The sequence below is a fragment of the Mytilus edulis genome, chromosome 9 (genome assembly GCF_963676685.1).
Source record: "Mytilus edulis chromosome 9, xbMytEdul2.2, whole genome shotgun sequence".
In the NCBI taxonomy this organism is placed as follows: Eukaryota; Metazoa; Mollusca; class Bivalvia; order Mytilida; family Mytilidae; genus Mytilus; species Mytilus edulis.
In genome coordinates, this window is record NC_092352.1 from 23,189,821 (window position 1) to 23,212,848 (window position 23,028).

Here is a 23,028-nt window from a genome sequence, read left to right on the forward strand (position 1 = left end):
TGAAGATATAGATTAATAAACTATGTCAATGAATACTGGTACATAGGTTCTATGTTGGCTAGATCTGAGATACAGAAGAATAAAGCTTACCTGAAGGTATAGATAAATAAACCATGTCAATGAATACTGGTACATAGGTTCTATGTTGGCTAGATCTGAGATACAGAAGAATAAAGCTTACCTGAAGGTATAGATAAATAAACCATGTCAATGAATACTGGTACATAGGTTCTATGTTGGCTAGATCTGAGATACAGAAGAATAAAGCTTACCTGAAGGTATAGATAAATAAACCATGTCAATGAATACTGGTACATAGGTTCTATGTTGGCTAGATCTGAGATACAGAAGAATAAAGCTTACCTGAAGGTATAGATAAATAAACCATGTCAATGAATACTGGTACATAGGTTCTATGTTGGCTAGATCTGAGATACAGAAGAATAAAGCTTACCTGAAGGTATAGATAAATAAACCATGTCAATGAATACTGGTACATAGGTTCTATGTTGGCTAGATCTGAGATACAGAAGAATAAAGCTTACCTGAAGGTATAGATAAATAAACCATGTCAATGAATACTGGTACATAGGTTCTATGTTGGCTAGATCTGAGATACAGAAGAATAAAGCTTACCTGAAGGTATAGATTAATAAACCATGTCAATGAATACTGGTACATAGGTTCTATGTTGGCTAGATCTGAGATACAGAAGAATAAAGCTTACCTGAAGGTATAGATTAATAAACCATGTCAATGAATACTGGTACATAGGTTCTATGTTGGCTAGATCTGAGATACAGAAGAATAAAGCTTACCTGAAGGTATAGATAAATAAACCATGTCAATGAATACTGGTACATAGGTTCTATGTTGGCTAGATCTGAGATACAGAAGAATAAAGCTTACCTGAAGGTATAGATTAATAAACTATGTCAATGAATACTGGTACATAGGTTCTATGTTGGCTAGATCTGAGATACAGAAGAATAAAGCTTACCTGAAGGTATAGATTAATAAATCATGTCAATGAATACTGGTACATAGGTTCTATGTTGGCTAGATCTGAGATACAGAAGAATAAAGCTTACCTGAAGGTATAGATTAATAAACCATGTCAATGAATACTGGTACATAGGTTCTATGTTGGCTAGATCTGAGATACAGAAGAAAAGAATAGAAGAATGGATGGCCACTGGTTTATATCCATTCCTTGTTTCATCAATTTCTTTCTCTGTCTCGGCTGCTATTTCTTGTTTAGCAGAAATTTCTTCAGACAGAACTTTAGAAGAAGATAAAATCTTGATGGCTGTCTCATCTTCTAGAATATTACCCTGAGTAAATATAAAACAAACAATTTATAAAAACTCTGGTGCATGTATATAAACCAATCAAATCAGAGAATAGAAACTACTATATTACATGTTATACTTCACAAAATGTTCAGTTGATCCAAAGCAAGATATGGTGTTTCACAGATGCAGGTCTTTTCTTTCAGCCAAAAATCCTTCAATATTAATGTTTCCCAATTTAAATCTACTCGTTCATAAAAAAATAATTTCTGCATTTGGTTACATTTACAGGAGTAAAAAAATATGTTTTAGTCAAAATTACAATAAAAAGAAAAGTGGATAGATAGTATTACTCTAAAAGAATATGCATAAAAAAACAATTTTCAGTGGAGTAGTTAATAAATCTTTATAATTACCTCTGATGATGATAAAACTTCAAGAATCTTATCTTCAATTTCCTTGAGTTGTTTCTTATTTGAAGCACTTTCTATGATGAGTTGATTTTTCTTCTCTTCCAGTTCAGGTTTCTCTTTAGCAGCTACAATTCCTAACAACTGGTCTTCTAATCCTTGGGGTGTGATCATGAAGTTAACCAAACATACCTGTCAAATACACATTCAAATAATCATGTGGCTCACTGGTAAAAATTACAACATCAACAAAGTACTTCACAAAGCACTTTTCCAATTCCAGCATTTTTTCTGTGTATAGGGTGCTATTTCCCCCTCTACTTTTAAGTTTGCCAAAGTGGTTATCTGTCAGGTCAGAAAACTCATCTTGTATCTTAATATCAAATATCATAAGGGGAATTTCGTGTTGAAGTCGCAACTTTTAAGTCAGTGTGAATAAGTGGCTGACACATAATAATTAAAAAGAGTCTAATGCCGAAGACTGTATGTTGATTTTAAGTGTTGTTTTTTTTTGTTTCCCTTAATTGATGGGTAATCGACGTTAAGTAATTCTCAACAATTAATAAAACAAAGAACCAGGAGTAACACTGTGTAGCACTTCAACTTTAGAGCAGGACAGAAAAATAAATAAAAATCAATGTCAAAAATTGATTATGTTTCGACAAAAATATTGTCAAAACAGATTCTTTTATTGCAATATGTGACATAATCAATAGTTTTTATTTGTTAATGCCACTTTCAGCAATAGTGTGCTTTTTAATGATGGTCATTTTTTATTGGTCAGGTATGCTGGAGTGTCTGGAGAGAATCTGACAATCCTAGTCAATTATGACATCTACCACATGCAGAATTTGAACCCACAACCTGAGAGTTGACTGGCTAGTGATATAGTAGTTTGACTACTTACACTGCTTGTCCACTGACCATCCTCAATAGTTTATTTTCTACTATATTACTTTACAAATAAACATGAAGTTGAGAATTGAATAATTACCTTGACAGATATCTCTGGTAAATAATGTGGATTTCTGAATCTAGTTGTAATATAGAGTTTAAAGTCTTTAGAATATTCAATAACATTGTCTCCCAGACGTATATAATCTACACCCTGTTGTCTGAATGTAAGTTTCTGTAAGATAGGTTCCAGTATAGGATCCAGTTCCTCTCCCACATTCTCCAGTAATACTGGTGTACCAAACTGTATAGAATTCTCAAGAGTTCTCAGGTAATTGGCATCAGAAAGTTTGATTACTCCAAGTTTGTTTTCTCTCTCCATGTTCTTTATCCATTTATTGGCTTGTCCTGTTTAAAATGGTAAAGTATTGTTTTTAGTGTAAACAATGTAGATGAGAAAACAACAAAATCCTTGAAATTTTATCTCATAAAAATTGTGTAGTACAATGTAGTCTTATTGATGGTCACCACTCATAGCTTTTACATATCAGACTAAAATTATTTAATTGTACGACAAATTGTCCAATTAGATGTGACAACTCTCTATAAAAAAGAACAGAAATGTTTTCTTTGGAAACTGACCTTGTGGATCAATCATTAATGGCCATCTTCTTGACTTAGATACAATGATACCATTGTCAACACTGAAGGTATCTACAGGAAGGCCAGCTATATTCCAGGATCGAATCTTTACAGGTTCACCAAGGGTAGCATTCAGTGAAAAATTCTCAGAACAAGGAATGTTACGCTCAATTGAAGCTTTGTGCCACTTGGCAATTATTTCCTGTAATTAAATGCATGGCTTAAAAATTTAAAATACAAGCAGAAATAGCAACACAAACAATAGGTTGAAATCTACCAGCTAGTTAGATCATGGAAGTATTATATTGACAGGAACTACTACGACCCGACTTCAAACGTTTCATCTGCGATGCCGCGCCCAATTTAATGACATGTTAATTAGCTTGAAACATGGTACGTTATTTACATAGCAGCTTGTGGTGCCCTACAATATTGTCATTCTCGGTTGATTTCGGGATTACGGATAAACGAAGAAATCGAAAGTTGTGATAAATTCTTAGGAAACAGCAATCGGCAAACTTCGGCAGATTCTATTACCTAACTGTGCTGATTGAGTGATTGATAGATTAATGCGAGTTATCATTAATTCTATAGAAAACACGTTGACGATGGAAATGTGCACCAAATTTATTGAATAAATGCCCCATTTTTATTGATTTATTTTTTCGGTAGAAATTGCACTATATGTAATATATATCGCAAGTTGTGATTATATAATAACTACTGTTTACTCCATTGAGTGGCACACATTTCCTGCATATTTAAGACGATTGTAAATGATCGTTCTGATAAAATCAAAAGATCAAAGAGATTTTAAATAAATGTAGGGTAAGATCATTGGTTGGTATGTTCAGCTGAACCCTGATGTGTTGATTTTTTTTTAGTACTGCGACTTTGTATTTGTATTTGTATTTGTATAGTGACATTGTACAAATTTTTGTGCGACTGTTCAATAATATTTACCAGTATCATTTGTACGGTTTCATTTGGTCGGATAGTGATAACATATTTTAGGGGACAGAAATGTATTATATAAATATCTATATAACGTAGTTTCTTCTGCTGTATTTTGTTGATTGGTACTTGCTCGATTAATTTTTGTATTATAAACTGGAAATTTCTACTTTCCAGGTTTATCCAGTAACTTAACCATATATATTACTCTAAACTTCACAGTTTTAATATTTATCAAATATATTTATTGTTAACCGGCGGTAATCGGAACACACCTTAATCACGATTTAAACTTCACCCACAAACTAATAAAATAATGTCACTCACTATTTCAAATCGTTGTAGAAAAAATAATTCTGGGCCGATTTTCATTTTTTATGCATCAGTCGATTTGTTTAAATAAGTTGTTCATGAATAAAGGTCTAACGACGCGATTGAAATAAGTAAAGGTGTTTTCCGACAGGTAATATTGTAAAGCTGTCTCGATTAAAACCAAATGATTGCTAAGAAGTATCTCTGGTCAATTTATGACTGCGGCATCGCAGATAGTCACAAAAGAAATTAACGACAGCGTACTAATTAGACAGTTTCCATATCTTTTCTACAGGGCTACCCGGGTTATAAATAAATGCTAATTAATCGTTGTAGTTCCTGTCAATATAATACTTCCATGGTTAGATACTGGTTGTGTTTGAATGAAAGAGCTTATCTTTATCAATCAAATGAAAAAGGGGTTAATAAAATATTTAAAAAAAAAGTGTATCACCTTTTCTAGCAGCCTGCATTAATTTTTTTTTATCATTATTTATCTATTTTCAGACAGTTATCTGTCTGATATCAATTGATATTTTTTGAGTTCATTATTTCTTTATAGATTTTTTCAAACTTAGAATACTGACAAAATGGAAATTCATGACTAAAATGAATCCAAAGGGCAATAATAATTTACCTGTCTATAATCCACAGTGAAAGCTCCAAGATATGCCACCAAACCAGATGACAGAAGGACATCACCAGTGATGTTAATGTATCTATCTCCCAATAATCTGGCAGCCTCTGTCCATCTGTCTTTCTCACCACCCAATCCTCCTATTAGTTTCTCTGCTCTGTCAAGTTTCTTCTCACAAATATCAATATTAGTCTCTAATTCTTTCTTCTTTTGTGTCATTGCTTCAAATTCATCATTCAATGCTTGTAATCTATCTGTAACCTGTACAATAAGGATAAAAAAAAAATCATGTTTTTATTCTTCTTTTGAGTCATTGCTTCAAATTCATCATTTAATGCTTGTAATCTATCTGTTGACTTCGACATGATGAGGTTCTACTGTAGCTATAATGGAACTTCGCTTGAGTTAAGTAGTTCCTTAATTAAAAGAATTTTTAATATCAGAATGTAAAATCTCAAATTTTGCTTTTTTTCAATATTTTTCAAAATAAATGTCTCCAAATATGTCAGAATGATGATGGAAGTGTTTTACAGCCCTTGCACGGTCGGTTACAAATGTGAGAATAAATGACACTCACCTCTTTGAGCTGTGCTCTTTTAGCATTAAGTTTTTCCATCTGAACAGCCAATTCGGATTCAGCCTCTGCCAACTTGAGTTTCTTTGGAGCTACAACTTTGGCAACCTTATCATAAATATCCATAGCTTTTACCCATCTACACAGACCTTCACAAGCTGTTGATGCATTCTTAATTAATATAGGGTCAAAATCAGGGTTTGTTATGTATCTGAAATAAATAATTATTCAGTCAAACTTTTCAAGCATATCAGTCAATCAATGAACCATAAGGTACTGAAGAATTTTTGATAGTGTCAATAAAATCTGAGTACTTTCTTTAAAATTCAGGCAAGTACTGAAGGAGGATAAAAATCAAATAGAAGAATGGATGCAATAATCACTATATACAAATCTTATTCAATATATAAAAACTCTATCTTACTTTTCTCTTATCTTTTTAATAATAGCTGGAGCAATATTATCTTTATCATATGACTTCAGTCTATCCAGGAACTTAAAATCTGCCAGGAGTTTCTGAGAAGGTCCCCAATAATCTTCTACCATCTTTCCTGTACCAGTTGGATCTGGTTTTCTCTCAGACTTGGCATTCATCATTACACATACTGATTCCATAACAAGTCGTACAGGTGCTGGTGGATTCTAGAAGAGAAATCAGTCATTATTGTCTGTTCTATTTCTTTCCTCACTCAATCATTTATTCTTGATAGAGACGTTTTTATGGATTTGGCTACCAACTAACTAATTGAAGAACAATTGAATAAAAAAAAAATCATTTCAAACCTTCTCAGCTTTATACAGAAGCAATACATTTTATATTTTTTTTTTATTGCAAAATCGAATGGATAAAAGATAAATAAAAATTAATGAAAACTTTCCAGATTGTTGAAAAAAGGTTTTATAGAAAGTCTGAAATACATGTAAACAGTGTGGAATATCTGACAGGTGATTCCTTAATCCCTTGATATGGTATTATAATATTTATCAATAATAAGTCATCATTGTATACCTTCATGGATTTGACTAATGTAATATCTGCTGGTTTCAAAGTGTTTAAGGCTTGGATTGCAGCCTCAAGAGCTGGGATAGCCTCAGCCAGTTCACTTTCACATTCATCTTTAATAGCCTGAGCTGCAGCAGCGGCAGCGTTAGCCACAGCTTCATCAGCAGCTACTACTTCTTTCTTTGCTTCCACTTCCACAGTATCCTGTTCTATTTTGATCATCAACTTCTCTGTCTCAGCAGAAGTTTTAATGAGCTCTGGTTGTAAAGCCTTAAGTTCTGCCTGCATAATGGAGACTTGTGATGCAGCAAAATCCAGCTTCTCAAGACCAACCAAATACCTATTCCTTAGGGTAAGAATTTCATCACGTTTGACACCCAACAGAGACTTGAATGTCATGATCAGTTCTAAATATGATGTTGGTGTCACATAATTATGTCTTCTTAGTTGGTCCATAAAGCTAAAAGTACCAATATGCAGACATTTTAAATTTATTAAACTGACATGTTAGTTAAATTGTTTTCATAGTTCACATTTTTAAAAGTACCAATTTGTTGAAAAAGAAATATTTTAATACTGCTATTTTTCAATTCCATAAATTAATCGTAGTAAAAACACTTAAAATGTATTCAACATTCTAGTTAGGAACATAAATACTTAATTTTACTAATCTTATATTGCCTTTTGTCTAGATACTAGAAATGGATATGGTTCTAAGGCAAGTCTGTCAAAAAACATGTTTAATATAGTGTAAAATTCATTATATCGTTGTTGCAAATCACAACATATGTAATACCAAGAACAACTAACTTATCCCATACCTGACAGAAAGTTCTCTGACACTCTCATGGAACATTTTGCACATAACCACACTCTCTTTCCTTATGGAATCATCTAAATCAACTTCTTCTAAGAATTTATTAGCTACCATCTCCAAAGCATCTGGCGGCCATGTCTACAATAAATATGAATTATAGTATTCTGGAAATATACAACTCTTCTTCGTATGTTTTAAAAAACAAGTATCAAATCAAATGTGTTAAACTCTCATCCTTACTACTGGTAATACTGTTACACATTGACAACATTTTGGCTGACATGGAAATCTGCGAAACTAGTATATAATGTTACGTTCTAAAGTCTCTTGGTCATATATTCACATCATTCTGTCACAGCACCAATATCTTGGGTGTTATTAACTTGTTTCTGTAAAGAAAATTACATCTTACTAATTCAGATGCTTTTCATTTCTATCATTCATAGAACATGTAACAATAGCTTTACATTTCAGTACACCAGCGTGTCCGAAAGTTCGGAAAAGAATTGCTAAAATTAAGTTTTGAAGTCTCTTGGTCCATATTCCTGACTTTTTTATTGAGTCTACTCACCTGGAACCAATCTATAGTACAGCAGTTAATCAGTGAAGGGAACATCCTCAGACGATTCCTGAAGGCATCTCCAATAGGACTCATGGCTAACACTATGTGAAGGTTCTTTTTCACACGTTCAATGAAATAGTTGTACATAGCTAAGGGTGTGGCATCCATTTTTTTACCCTGTAAATATTGTGATGAGAATAAAATGATATAACCCTGTGTAAGTGTTTCATTAAAAAACGACTATACTAAAACTAGTCACTAAAATACAGGATATTCACCAGTGTTTTCAGCCTTCCTTAATATTTTATACTTTGGCTTCTTTTAAAGCTTTGCATCAATTTTATTGCCAAACCAAAATATTAAAATTTCTTTTTCACTCTACTGAATACATGCATTACAATCAGTGAATCTATGATAAAACTTAACATTAAACATTTATTATATATTTTATCTGAGATATGGACTTGACCACCAAATAGATCACTATCCCTATGTCGAGCTTTCTGCGATAAAATTTGCAGGCTCAACAAAAAGAAGTTTCTACAAAAATAAATGAATCCTAAGTAACTAAATAACTGTTAGTGCTATATTTAATTGATACTGAATACACTTATTCTGATATATTTGATACATATAATATATGCATGAATGTGAAACCTAATATCATGAATTAAGTAAGGATTATAGTTTTAAAAGTAGAATTTACTAAAACTAAACATGCTGTTTCTAGTTCTAACTGTTAAGTACAGTTACAATTCATTCATACATAACCAAGAAGTAATTTCTATTTATACTAGTTCATACTTATAATACTTTTGTAATATAATTTGTTAACTAGAAATGGAAAAGACTATGTGTCTACATAGATGTGTGAACCTTCGTTTATGTGCTCATTCTATAGACATAGTATAGAATAGTATTTCTTTTAAATTCAGAATTAAGCAACCTATAAGTAACTTATGAATATTATACATGTATTATACAAAATGGCTAAAATAGTTGTTGCCAAATTCTGAACTTTCTGTAGAATTTCAAAAGCTGAGATATACCACCCATGCTTATGCTATTTATAAAGCTAATATATAACATAACCTGTATATAGTATCATGCAACGAGACTAATGTATCACATGACCTGTAGTCATGGTTACTACAGTACTTACTGAATACTTCTCCTGAAATTGTCATTAAAGTAAAAAAAAAAACACATTAAAATAGCTGGAACAAATATATAAAAATATCATTTGAGAACACTTTATTATAGAGATTTTAAAACCTTCAATAAAATCATAATGTGCTTCATTCAAAATACAAACTTATAATCTTTTCAGCTTTGCAAGTCATATTTGCATATCTTAATACAATATTATATATAGTTTGCATTAATTCAACTTTGTGATCCTGAATGTTTTTTTGATAATTTTAGATTTATTCAATGTTTGATGTTCATTGAACACAAGCAGAATGTGCACAAAACATTAAAAATGATTGCATGTCTTTGTGCATGACACATCTAGTAAATTTAAAATATTGATTAGATATTCCCACATCATTGTAACATTTAAAATTACAAAGGCATTGAAGTTAAACATTCTTTTCTTTTACATTCTAAATAAAATCATCTTATAATTCCAATAAATTTGTAGAATATTTTGATTACCCTAGTGAAACAAAATTATTTACCTGACATTTTCCCCATATTAAATCTAGTAAAGAATTATCTTCCCTGGCAATAGAAATACTAGTACCCTATGAACCACAGAATCTTGGTCAAACCCTAACAGTGCATATATTTTAAGTTAAAAAAAATTAACCTGATATAGTATAGTAAAACAGAGGGCGCAGAGATCTGAAAACATAAACGCCTCCCCTTTCATAGGCAGAGCATAAAAATCATTTCACAACACTATGAATTGTGTTTGAGTGTTAACTGTTGGTGTACATCTCACCTCACAACATCACAACATAAAAGCATTTTATAACTGAAAATGCAAATGAATAGAAATGATACTTAAATTCACTATGGTTGGGTGAACAAGGAAACAGACAAAAAAAACCAACTTTATTACAAAAAAAAATTGCAATTTCATTTAATCAAGTCTCCATAATTGTTTCTAGATTGTATTGAAGATTATGTATGCTGATATATTTGTTTAACACCTTATAAGGGAGTAAGAAATGTAAAACTGATGACAGATTTCTTTCTTACTCAAAGCAGTGAAATTCCAGAATGCAGGGTTTAATACATTTTTTAATTTAACTGACATTTTTCCAGAATACATTTTAAACCAAAAAAAAAGTAGAAAAGAACAGTGAATTGTTTTAAAGTCAATGCTGACATATGAATCTATAATACAGCTAGAATATAGACATCACATATATATGAAACAAATGGGATTTTTTCAGGTTTGAAAATATGGTTTGCTTGAATTACCGAAGAAAATTCATCTTCTTGAACTTCCTTATTTGCAACATCATTTTTTGGCTGTAAACAAAAAAAATAAACAAACTGAGGAATATATATAATGTAAAACTGATGATAGCTATTCAAGAAAATTTGGTGATTCCCATTGTTGTTGTTTTACTGAGACAACCCATTCTTTACAATTTCAAATTCAACATGTTTTAAAATTTTTGGTATGTTTTTAAGTTCAAAATTAAAGACTTAAAGATTATGTTTAATTAATTAATTCAGAAGACTCTTATTACTCAAATTAATTTAAAATGCAGAGTAAAAAATTCTAATCTTCCAAGAATAGCATCATGAACAAAACAGGAATTAACGGATGATAAAAATGAATGCCTTTTCTTCTGGAGGAGCTGTTTGACCAGTCTCTTTGGCCTCCTTAGCTTTGGCAGCTGCATTAATTTCCTAAAACAATCATTCATAAAATATTATAAAATTAGGGGTTTTGGGGAGTCATAACTAAATTTTGTTTTGTTTATTTAACTTTTTACTGTGTTCTACCAACAAATTTCATAGAGCATCCTGGTACACAGGAAATTTTAAAACAGTCCTTGCTATTATAGCTCATTACTCATAAGAAGTGATAAAATCACGAGCAAAAACTTTACAGTTTATCCAAAAAATTGCTGAACCATGAAAATGAGGACAAGCACAATAAATTAGCCAGATTGAAATTTCAGAAAACATAAGGCATCTTTTTACAAGATATGAATTATTCAATTTTTCTCACCTTTAATTTTTTTAGCTTTATTTTTAACCAATAGTGAAAGATTTTAGCCTTGGATTAGCATTCCTGAGTCTTTTGCAACATTCATAATAATTGAGATTAAAAACTGTAGTGGTGCACATATTAATAACTACACTGGACACACAACACTGCACATCACATCCATTAATATTAGTTTATAAAGTTTTAGTAATTGCATGAGCTCTCCATTTTAACTTGCATATTCATTAATCAACAACACTCCTAATATATCTATCACAAAATATTTGTGAAACCCAAATGGAAAAGATTATATTACCTCTTGTCTAGCAACAGCCTGCATTTTCTCTATTAATTCAGCTTTCTCATCTGAGGCAAAGATATTAGGAACATCACCAGTATTTAAAATCATACTTATATCCTCCATAAAAGATTCATCTTTAATCTGAGTATCAGCAAACAAAAATACCATTGGTTTTCCATCAGCTCCAGCTTTTATAAGAAGCTAAAAGAGAAATCAAAACAGCGTTTCAAACAAAACAAATAGTAGATATAGACTTTTGTTTAATAATACATACAAGTTCATTTAAATTTAAAGCATGACAATGTAATTATTTTTTTTTATTTTGATTCAAACCATAAATATTTTTTTCTACTGTAATTGACAAGTATGTCATGACCAATTGATGTGTAAATTTCACTTTTCTGAACAAAATTGTTTTTATGTTGGTCACATAGGTTGTTTGACTGTTCTACATACTTTCTTGACATCTTCTCTCCACTCAGTAGCAGTATAATTCTTAGTGATTTCTATCATAAACATATCAAAGTCTGCCATAAATGTGGCCAGTTTTACAGCACTCTGTCGTCCACTACCACCAATACCTACAAAATCATATCTAATAATGTAGAACTTAGTAAACTAGAGGCTCTAAAGAGCCTGTGTCGCTCACCTTGGTCTTTGTGAATATTAAACAAAGGAAGCAGATGGATTCATGACAAAATTGTGTTTTGGTGATGGTGATGTGTTTGTACATCTTACTTTGCTGAACAGTCTTACAATTATCTCTATCTATAATGAACTTGGCCCAGTAGTTTCAGTGGAAAATGTTAATAAAAATTTACAAATTTTAAGAAAATTGTTCAAAATTGACTATAAAGGACAATAACTCCTTAGGCGGTCAATTGACCATTTCGGTAATGCTGACTTGTTTGTAAATCTTACTTTGCTGAACATTATTGCTGTTTACAGTTTATCTCTATCTATAATAATATTCGAGATAATAACCAAAAACAGAAAAATTTCCTTAAAATTACCGATTCAGGGGCAGCAACCCAACAATGGGTTGTCCGATTCATCTGAAAAACGGGTTGTCCGATTCATCTGAAAATTGGCAGATAGATTTTGACCTGATAAACAATTTAACTCATGTCAGATTTGCTCTAAATGCTTTGGTTTTTGAGTTATAAGCCAAAAACTGCATTTTACCCCTATGTTCTATTTTTAGCTATGGCGGCCATCTTGGTTGGTTGGCCGGGTCACGCCACACATTTTTAAAACTAGATACCCCAAAGATGATTGTGGTCAAGTTTGGATTAATTTGGCCCAGTAGTTTCATAGGAGAAGATTTTTGTAAAAGTTAACGACGACGGACGACGACGCCGGACGCAAAGTGATGGGAAAAGCTCACTTGGCCCTTTGGGCCAGGTGAGCTAAAAAAGGTCACATTAAAAAAACATCCCTACTAACAGAATGTGATGTTAAGAGCAAGGTTGATCATTTAAGTTTTTTTCCTTTATTTTTAAAATTATAAAAAAAAAAAACATTTTTCCTCTATGTTCTTTAAATTTAAATTTAAAGAACACATTATCAGAATAAAAAAAAATACAGCACAGCATCCTTTTTTAAGCTATAATGCATCAATTCTGCACTAGAATTACTGGACAATAAATGCTGGATAATGAGACATACGAAAAAAAAGTGTTTAGACTCATTGGTGGCCTACGTTTTTTTAATTTTTGTTGCTCTTTGGTCGAGTTGTTGTCTCTCTAATACATTCCCAATTTCCATTCTCTATCTTATTATTTATAGTTATACATACCAACAAGTAACATGTGACCATTATCCTGAAGTAATACTCGACAGACACGAGATATGTGTTCAATGGCAAATTTAAACATAACTAGTCTCATTGGTGCCTTACTGATCATGTTGTATTCATCTAAATAGCTGTAAAAATATAGAAATATAAAGATAGGTATGTGAACCATATATACTTAAACTGTATGCCTCAGCAAAATATAAAACAGATAAAAAAATTCATACAACCCTAAAAATTCTTTCAATTTGACATTTTCTTCCCAAATTTTTTGGGTGAATTTATTACATATTTTAATTGGCACAATTTCTATCATAATGACAAATGAAATGAAAACCAAACAACAAATTTCCATGTCTTTAAATTGAAATCTAATATAAATGTTACACAAATAAACAATTGAATACCAACTCTCTATGTTATATAAGACTTACTTTTCTATGACTTCTGTTAATTGTTTTAAGTCTGTAACTTCATCATACACTTTATTTTCAGCAATCATGTAATCTCCAAAGAACAAACTACGAATGTTTTCATCTACAACAGTTCCGCTAGCTGATAAATGTCCAAGGATTTTATCTATGTTCATTTTAAAACTGTTTGAACATTGTTCCTTCACTATCTTGAAAAACATTTCCCTGAAAAAAAATTAAGAATTATCTTTTGTTTTTTCTTCTACACATTGCATTTGGTGTGTTTTTCTTTTATAGACTGCATCTGTTGTCTTTTCTATATAATATTGCATTCAGTTATATATGAAAACATGAACCTCATTCAGTTTTCCAATATATGTATCTGTAGAAGCAGTGATAGCAATATAAAACAATCCAATACTATTGATACAGAATACATTACATTTCTTGCATTGAAATATAGTGATTTCCAAGTCAAATAAAAACTAAAATAAACTTTGTCATAAAACTTTGGGTGATTATCAACAAAGTGACATCAAAACCAATTTAAATTTAAGGAGATGTAGGATAGCTATTCTATTGCAACACAAAACATTATTCTACCAAAACATACATCTAATATTAAAAAAAAAAGCTTCTCTCAAACTATTTTATAATCAATAATCAATATTGGACTTTGAAATTGTTATACATGCTTGATGGTAGAAAATTCACATACAGTGATAGATTACAATGCCCCTGACAAAAACATTTCAATATATTCAAAATTTGCAATATCAAAATAATTGTTGGAAAAAATCCTTGATTTTACCTATCTTCATGATCAATAAGACGATCATAGAATACTCTGTAAACTTCATGCACCCACAAACGCATAAGTTTATCTGCTTCCTGTAAATGGGTTGAAGGCACTAGCAGTACACCTCTAATTACACGAGCAAAGTCTCTCAAATTGAACACGTAATGACTCTTAGCTGGAGTTGGAAGGAAATTTAAAACAGCTTCCTTGTATACTCCCATTGTAGCGGCTACCAATAACTGAAATAGTACAGTAAAGATTGAATATTTAATTTTTAAAAAAAAGTTCGGACTTATGTTCCATGATCAGAAGCTAGAATATTTTTACACTTTAATCCTTCACATCATTTCCTAACTCCCATTGTTCCATGTTTTCTAATTATTTCTTATTTCTATACATGTAACACTTTTAAGTATCTAATTGGTTTTTCAATGGATGTTTTAAGTTACCAAAAATCAATAAATCAATCTAACATGGGTTTCTGTATCAAAATCTCAATTTGAAAAAGAAAGGTACTAAATCACATTTTTAATATCACATCAAAGCAAGCAAACATTTAATTTTTTTTAAGGAGATGGATAAAAAACAAGAATGTGTCCCTAGTACATAGATGCCCCATCCGCACTATCATTTTCTACGTTCAGTGGACTGTGAAAATGGGGTAAAAACTCTAATTTGGCATTAAAATTAGAAAGATCATATCATAGGGAACATGTGTACTAAGTTTCAAGTTAATTGGACTTCAACTTCATCGAAAACTACTTTGACAAAAAAACTTGAGAAGGAATAGACGGACAAATGAACGAACAGATGGATGAACGGACGCACAGACAAAAAACATAATGCCCATAAATTGGGTATAAAAAAAATCTCATGATTTATTTTCAAATGAAATTAGCAAGGTTAAATTATCTAGATTTTTTTTACTTCCAATAATAATCTTACCTTTCCATTCCTTACAAACGATCCTTCAAAATTGGCAAAATGCCAATCTGTTATTGATGTAAAAATTCTGGTCATTGTTGAATCATCAAATTCATTTATTGATACAACATTCAAATGTCTGGTAAAACGACTTGTAATATCGTTCCTACCTCCACCAGGTGGACCCATAGCTGCTACAAGTAGCTGAAAAATATTTTTATTTTGTGACAATTTACTTTACAAAAGTGGAAATACAGTTCTCATTCATTTGTGTGATTATCTATGCAACATTTGAAGTAAATTTCAAATTCAACAATATTATAGAAAACTTCTATCCACGAAGTCACAATAAATGTTATTATAGCATCAGAGAGGTTACATGAAAATACAAAGATTTTGGTTTTCAGCCTTGAAATCATTAAAAGACATATCATTTTAAATATCCTATATACCTATCAATTATTTTATACAAAACAATACTTCATGCTTAAGTAAAATTGTGCCATTAGCACACTTTCTGAATTGCAAAGTTATAGGAATTTGTAAGATTTTTGTCTGATACATACCACGTCTGTTAGGAAAACTTTAGTTGTATCTTTTCTGTCATACCAATGTCCATGATCTAACCACTGCCTCAATAACTCTATAGGAGGCTGAGCTCCGTACTTCTCTTTAGCTGGCATGTTCAGGTCATCAACAAATGTGACAGATTTCTTTCCCATTGGTGGACCAAACACTCCTTTTCTTCTCCTGATAATTGTATGGTTTTTTTTCATCATTAGAAAGGTAATTCATACTTTAATTTTCCAGAGCAATTAAAATATAATATGATACCAATATTGGTTTAAAAGATTCAGGAAAAGTTTTTTTGAAATGTTATGTAAATGAGGCCAAAAGTTACCATACATGTTGAATGGTATATATAGTCTTCTGAGTGCAGGATAATAATACATAAACATTTCTCACATTGTTAAAGACCCAATGGTAGCCTTTCGGCTGTTTTCTGCTCTTTGGTCGGGTTGTTGGCTTTTTGTCACATTCCCTATTTCCATTCTAATTTTTTTTCACTTAGATCAATAATTTTACTCTTACCTGTCAAGTTTAGCCATTACAATATCTTGTGTTTGATTGGCTGATGTTCTGGCTGAGAAATTGATACAGTTTGGCATATACCTATAAACATACAACAAAAAATGTAGAATTTCTTCAAGTAAATATTTTTTTTAATGTTTCAAGTATTGTATAAACATTAAAATTAACAAAATCAAAGGAAAATCAAATTTGAATTGTAATGTGTAACTGAGAACCAGTATCCTTAAATATATATTAAAAAAGAAGATGTGGTATAATTGCCAATGAGACAAATCACCACGAGACCAAAATGACACAGAAATTAACAACTATAGGTCAACTATGAGGTCTTAAGACATGCAGATGAAATCAAAGGCTCAGAATACTCCAATAGTCTCCCTTTGTGGCAAACTAGGCAGTTGAAATCCGAAAGAAGACAGGAAACCACAAAAAGATAATAATTTAGTGTTACTATGGGCTATAAATTAGATATATGTTATTTTTTTCCATTAAAAAGGCTTTTTTTCTCAAATCAATGATAAAACTTACAGGTCTTTAGGTAGATCTAGAAGGAAGCCATTTGTAATAGCAGATTTTCCTGTACCAGTAGGCCCAACAAACAACATGGGCTGTGAATGTGGAAGGTATGTAGTCAGGAAGAAAGCTTGTCTGGCTGTGTCTGTGGTCTGTATAATTACTTCATTAATCTACAAAAATATACAAATATGAGAAACATGGGAGTTAGTTCAGTTATTAAGTTTGTCAGTAACATATGTATACAACTTTGAGGAAACTACGAAGGATTGTCTGCACTGTTAGCCACTAGTCCAATGAACCAGACTAGTAAATGTTTAATCTAACTAGTAAGTAAGACACATACAAAAAATGATTGAAAATTGGTCTTTGGTCTAGTTGTCAGAAAAGATTTTGGTTATCTGTATACAAGTAAACATTACTTCTTAACAATTAAATGATTTTCTCAAAATATCTTGTGTAATTTATACTTCGTAAGCATCTGTAATGCTGGGATAGTCTCATCCGACCATGCAAGGGCTGTATAGCCAGTCAAGGTCATTAAAAAATTCCATTTGTTGTAGATAGTCTTACCTTTGCATCCTTTGGAATTATCAGTTTATTTTTATCTAATGTGTCCATCCATTCAATCCAGTTACCACTGGCTTTCTTCTCAAAGCAGAAATCATATATTGAGGATCTCTCTGGAATCATGTTACTCTGAAATCATCAAACAAAAAATAGTTTTATTTATGCACTGAATTTTTAAATGTTTCCGCATAATTTATCAACCATCATATAACTTATATTACAAATAAAATGGCAAACTACATAAATTATATGTTCTACATTAAAAAAAAATATTCAAATTATGTGTGAGAAATTTGATCTTGTGAAGCATGTCAAAACACTGCAATTTTACGCAAGAAAAGTAAAAAGAGAAATTCCAGAACATGATGCAGTAATTCTATATAGAGTGACGAGTTTAATTGGTGACAAACCTTGGTAATTTTATATAGAGTGACGAGTTTAATTGGTGACAAACCTTGGTAATTTATATAGAGTGACGAGTTTAATTGGTGACAAACCTTGGTAATTTTATATAGAGTGACGAGTTTAATTGGTGACAAACCTTGGTAATTTTATATAGAGTGACGAGTTTAATTGGTGACAAACCTTGGTAATTTTATATAGAGTGACGGGTTTAATTGGTGACAAACCTTGGTAATTTTATATAGAGTGACGAGTTTAATTGGTGACAAACCTTGGTAATTTATATAGAGTGACGAGTTTAATTGGTGACAAACCTTGGTAATTTTATATAGAGTGACGAGTTTAATTGGTAACAAACCTTGGTCATTTTATATAGAGCGACGAGTTTAATTGGTGACAAACCTTGCTAATTTTATATAGAGTGACGACTTTAATTGGTGACAAACCTTGGTAATTTTATATAGAGTGACGAGTTTAATTGGTGACTAACCTTGGTAATTTTATATAGAGTGACGGGTTTAATTGGTGACAAACCTTGGTAATTTTATATAGAGTGACGAGTTTAATTGGTGACAAACCTTGGTAATTTATATAGAGTGACGAGTTTAATTGGTAACAAACCTTGGTAATTTTATATAATGTGACGAGTTTAATTGGTAACAAACCTTGGTAATTTTATATAGAGTGACGAGTTTAATTGGTGACAAACCTTGGTAATTTTATATAGAGTGACAAGTTTAATTGGTGACAAACCTTGGTAATTTTATATAGAGTGACGAGTTTAATTGGTGACAAACCTTGGTAATTTATATAGAGTGACGAGTTTAATTGGTGACAAACCTTGGTAATTTTATATAGAGTGACGAGTTTAATTGGTAACAAACCTTGGTCATTTTATATAGAGTGACGAGTTTAATTGGTAACAAACCTTGGTCATTTTATATAGAGTGACGAGTTTAATTGGTGACAAACCTTGGTCATTTTATATAGAGTGACGAGTTTAATTGGTGACAAACCTTGGTCATTTTACATAGAGTGACGAGTTTAATTGGTGACAAACCTTGGTAATTTTATATAGAGTGACGAGTTCAATTGGTAACAAACCTTGGTAATTTTATACAGAGTGACGAGTTTAATTGGTAACAAACCTTGGTAATTTTATATAGAGTGACGAGTTCGATTGGTAACAAACCTTGGTAATTTTATATAGAGTGACGAGTTCGATTGGTGACAAACCTTGGTAATTTTATATAGAGTGACGAGTTTAATTGGTGACAAACCTTGGTAATTTTATATAGAGTGACGAGTTTAATTGGTGACAAACCTTGGTAATTTTATAGAGTGACGAGTTTAATTGGTAACAAACCTTGGTAATTTTATATAGAGTGAGGAGTTTAATTGGTGACAAACCTTGGTAATTTTATATAGAGTGATGAGTTCGATTGGTGACAAACATTGGTAATTTTATATAGAGTGACGAGTTCGATTGGTGACAAACCTTGGTAATTTTATATAGAGTGACGAGTTCAATTGGTGACAAACCTTGGTCATTTTATATAGAGTGAGGAGTTTAATTGGTAACAAACCTTGGTAATTTTATATAGAGTGACGAGTTTAATTGGTGACAAACCTTGGTCATTTTATATAGAGTGAGGAGTTTAATTGGTAACAAACCTTGGTCATTTTATATAGAATGACGAGTTTAATTGGTGACAAACCTTGGTAATTTTGATGCTAGAAATATTTTGCAAGTATAATGAGATTCCAGAACTTAAGGCAGTCAGTTTTTAGATTGTATTTTATTGTAAACAAACCTTTGTAATTTTGATTGACTTTGGTTTTGGATGATCAGGATCTACACCACTGACAATATTTCTGAAGAACGTATCAAACAGTTTACGTCCATCATCAGCAACAGTTCCTCCTACAGTCCAGATCAAGGAGAACAAAAACAATCCTTGTAACCATAATGTTATCTGAAATATAAACCAGTTATTGTCATCTCTTAGTATAAATAATATAACAAATGACATTCTTCAGCAAAAACTTGAAGTAAGTTAATGCATAATCATCCAATTAATACTGTATAGAAATTTATTTTTAACTGCCATTATATTAGTTTTCCAAATTTAAAGTGTGAAATCCATACATATATGTTGATTTGTATTTCATATTTCCAATATTAATTTACATAGTGTGATTTTCTTCTTCACTTTATTGCCAAACCAAGCAATGTTTTTTTTAATTGTGAGGATATTTGAGAGAAGTAGGAGCTACATAAATCACAATTTCCTCAACTTTATTTCCTGTTTTATTTAAGGAATGACTAATATTTGTTCTGTCTATGAAGAAATAACATAAAAAATGTGATGTACACTGAATAACCCACATAGAGTCTTATTTCAAAGTGTGCACCACATTTTTTTATGTTATTTCCAATAGACAGTTAAATATTATAGTCATTCCTTATAATTTAATTCTAAATTCCATTTCAAGCCGTGAGCAAACTAGGAAAAAATGTTGATGACGTCACGGTTACAATTTTTTTTTACATCTACGAGCTGATAGACATAACACTGTCAGTCAATAAAAGACGTGTTACATCCAAAATTAAATTATTGAAATATAAACACAAATGAACACTGAAATATTTCTTATATAAAACTGTACCTGTTGTTTAGTAAGTATATCTGTTTGTTCTTCTTCTCCATCACTTTTTTCCATTTTGACACATGTATCTTTAATCTCGTCCAATAGACATGTATACAGCCTCATCAAAGACTGAACCAGATGCATGTCTGATGTCGTCATAAACACTTTACATTTCTTATGAATAAAGTATAAGCATGGGTCAATTAACCACTCAAACAAGTCATTCACTAGGTCTTTATCCTCCTGTGATAAGTTATGGGGAAGTTCATACATCATGTACGATTCTTTAAATGGTCTCCAGCCCAGCTGGTGGGGTTCTAAGTAGATCATACCACATCTACTGACGGTAGCAGGGGAAGCCTGTTCTAAATCGGCAGGCTCAAATATCAGGTTCATAACATTAGACATCTGAATGATTTCACCACTCATCAAACACAGCTGTAAAAAAACACAATACAGTCATTTTAGATATCTCACTTCATAATAACACCAGCAATTCATTTAACATTGTCTATAAAAAGACTATCAATATAACAACTGTCATTATCTGCTATCCTTTATTTTTCACGGTCTCTTTCCTTATTGTCATAAGATTGTGACTTTAATGTGCAGTTCTTGGATATAGAACAGTTTGAAATTTTCTAAATTAAATCCTATTTTTAATACATTTTTATACATGATAGTGAAGAATGTTTTTTGTAAAAAATAAATAGAAATTTATAAACCTTTTTGTTGTCATCCAATACAGTGTTCATGTTTTCTATCCACACAGCATCCACAGGTCCATCAAATAGAATCCACTTCCTGTCATCATTTGGATTACTGGCATATTCTCTGAATGTATTAGCAAGTACACCTGGAACATAAAAATATGTCTTATCACTGTTATGATCATCTAAAATTTGCAATATTAGATAATTTTTAATCATTTTACTTTTAAATAGTTGCATTACAAATATCTGCACAAATGCTATAAAAACAGGTACAACATTTCATGTTTAGTTTATGCTGTAAAGTTTGAGTAAAAAAGTCAATAAAAACAAAGAACTCTTCTTTATTTTTTTTGGTGCCTCAACTTATCATTTAACTCTTATCACACAAATGTATGATCAAATCCTGGTTAAAAATTCAAGTTCCAAGCAGAATATCAAACATATGCAAAATTACAATTAAATTCAATAAATATAATACCATCAGTCCATTCATGAGATACGGGATCAAAACATCCATACAGCTGGCCCATGGTGATAGCTTTAGGGTTGATTATTCTGTATATTGTCTTAAACTCAGGGTACTGTCCTGAGGCATGTAGATCTGAGAGGGCATCGGCTAACACTTGCCATCCCTGTGTTTTACCACCTAATGGTTCTCCTACTATCATCAAACCATGCCGTACCAAAATCATCTCATATACCTGTCAAATACATTATTCATTTCATTAATTTTCAATTGTGAAAACACTGAAAAGACTCTGAACCTGTATAGAAAACTTACATTTTTATGTGTATTATTGTATCAGGACCTAAGATAAGTCAATGGAATTTCATAAGCTAACATATCATATCTATTAATGGATATTGGATTCCAATTGTGGTATAAATGAATATATTACATAGCAACATTATAATTCACTCAAAAAATTTGATTTGCAACATTTTAGCATATTGCATGAGTGCAATTATAGCTTCAAATTATCGACATCATCTGAACGAATAATTTATACAGTTTATCAAGCTTCTTTCTCTATACAATACATGGGTTATTGCATAAATATTGTTAATTTTTAACAATCAATCTCTCAGATCTTAGTTTATACTTAATTAAACAGTTAATCACTAAAATAACTCTTAAAAAATGTCATCAAAAGTTACAGTAAATAATTATAACAATTATCACCTGAATAATTTTATCCAAGAACCAAGGATGTGGTTGTAGATGCCTCTTGACTGTATTGTCTTTAAGCGCCTCCATGAATAAACCATAATCAGGCTTAGGGCATTCCACACCAGGGAACAGATCTGAAATAATACCCTCAAACAGAGGTACGTCCTGGGCTAAGAATTTAGGAAGATTGACATCCATGATGGCTTTCAGCAGAAGGACTGGTTCCTCTTCTTCTAAGTACTTGAGTTTGAGGTTACCAGCAGCAGTCAATACAGATTTAACAGCTCTCATTCCATAATCATAATGGTGCTGTGATGACAATTGTTCAGAACACAATGTGTATACTGCTACAATTTTGTTTGCCAAACTGAAATCGAAAGTTGAATTAAAAATAAAGAATAATGAAGATTT

General features: G+C 31.3%; 1 protein-coding gene across 7 annotated transcripts in view; it reads right to left on the minus strand.

Annotated features, from left to right (window-relative positions):
- Positions 1-23,028, minus strand: part of LOC139487829 (dynein axonemal heavy chain 3-like) — a 62,516-nt gene that overhangs the window by 12,851 nt on the left and 26,637 nt on the right. For 3 of the 7 annotated variants that reach the window (XM_071272981.1, XM_071272978.1, XM_071272977.1), the window contains 26 exons: positions 22,630-22,984; positions 21,925-22,147; positions 21,459-21,589; positions 20,752-21,171; positions 19,896-20,057; positions 17,683-17,808; positions 17,125-17,282; positions 16,597-16,677; positions 16,071-16,254; positions 15,526-15,708; positions 14,593-14,819; positions 13,803-14,006; positions 13,372-13,499; positions 12,030-12,154; positions 11,589-11,774; positions 10,900-10,968; positions 8,107-8,274; positions 7,540-7,673; positions 6,725-7,178; positions 6,140-6,357; positions 5,719-5,926; positions 5,142-5,402; positions 3,239-3,440; positions 2,697-3,004; positions 1,709-1,894; positions 1,092-1,334 (listed from right to left, as the gene is read on the minus strand). In XM_071272981.1, the coding sequence (XP_071129082.1) occupies positions 1,092-1,334; positions 1,709-1,894; positions 2,697-3,004; positions 3,239-3,440; positions 5,142-5,402; positions 5,719-5,926; positions 6,140-6,357; positions 6,725-7,178; positions 7,540-7,673; positions 8,107-8,274; positions 10,900-10,968; positions 11,589-11,774; positions 12,030-12,154; positions 13,372-13,499; positions 13,803-14,006; positions 14,593-14,819; positions 15,526-15,708; positions 16,071-16,254; positions 16,597-16,677; positions 17,125-17,282; positions 17,683-17,808; positions 19,896-20,057; positions 20,752-21,171; positions 21,459-21,589; positions 21,925-22,147; positions 22,630-22,984 (5,344 nt within the window). Of the gene's footprint in view, positions 1-1,091; positions 1,335-1,708; positions 1,895-2,696; positions 3,005-3,238; positions 3,441-5,141; positions 5,403-5,718; positions 5,927-6,139; positions 6,358-6,724; positions 7,179-7,539; positions 7,674-8,106; positions 8,275-9,259; positions 9,272-10,899; positions 10,969-11,588; positions 11,775-12,029; positions 12,155-13,371; positions 13,500-13,802; positions 14,007-14,592; positions 14,820-15,525; positions 15,709-16,070; positions 16,255-16,596; positions 16,678-17,124; positions 17,283-17,682; positions 17,809-19,895; positions 20,058-20,751; positions 21,172-21,458; positions 21,590-21,924; positions 22,148-22,629; positions 22,985-23,028 lie in introns of all 7 variants that reach the window. The other 4 variants (XM_071272984.1, XM_071272983.1, XM_071272982.1 and 1 more) reach the window with 2 other exon arrangements.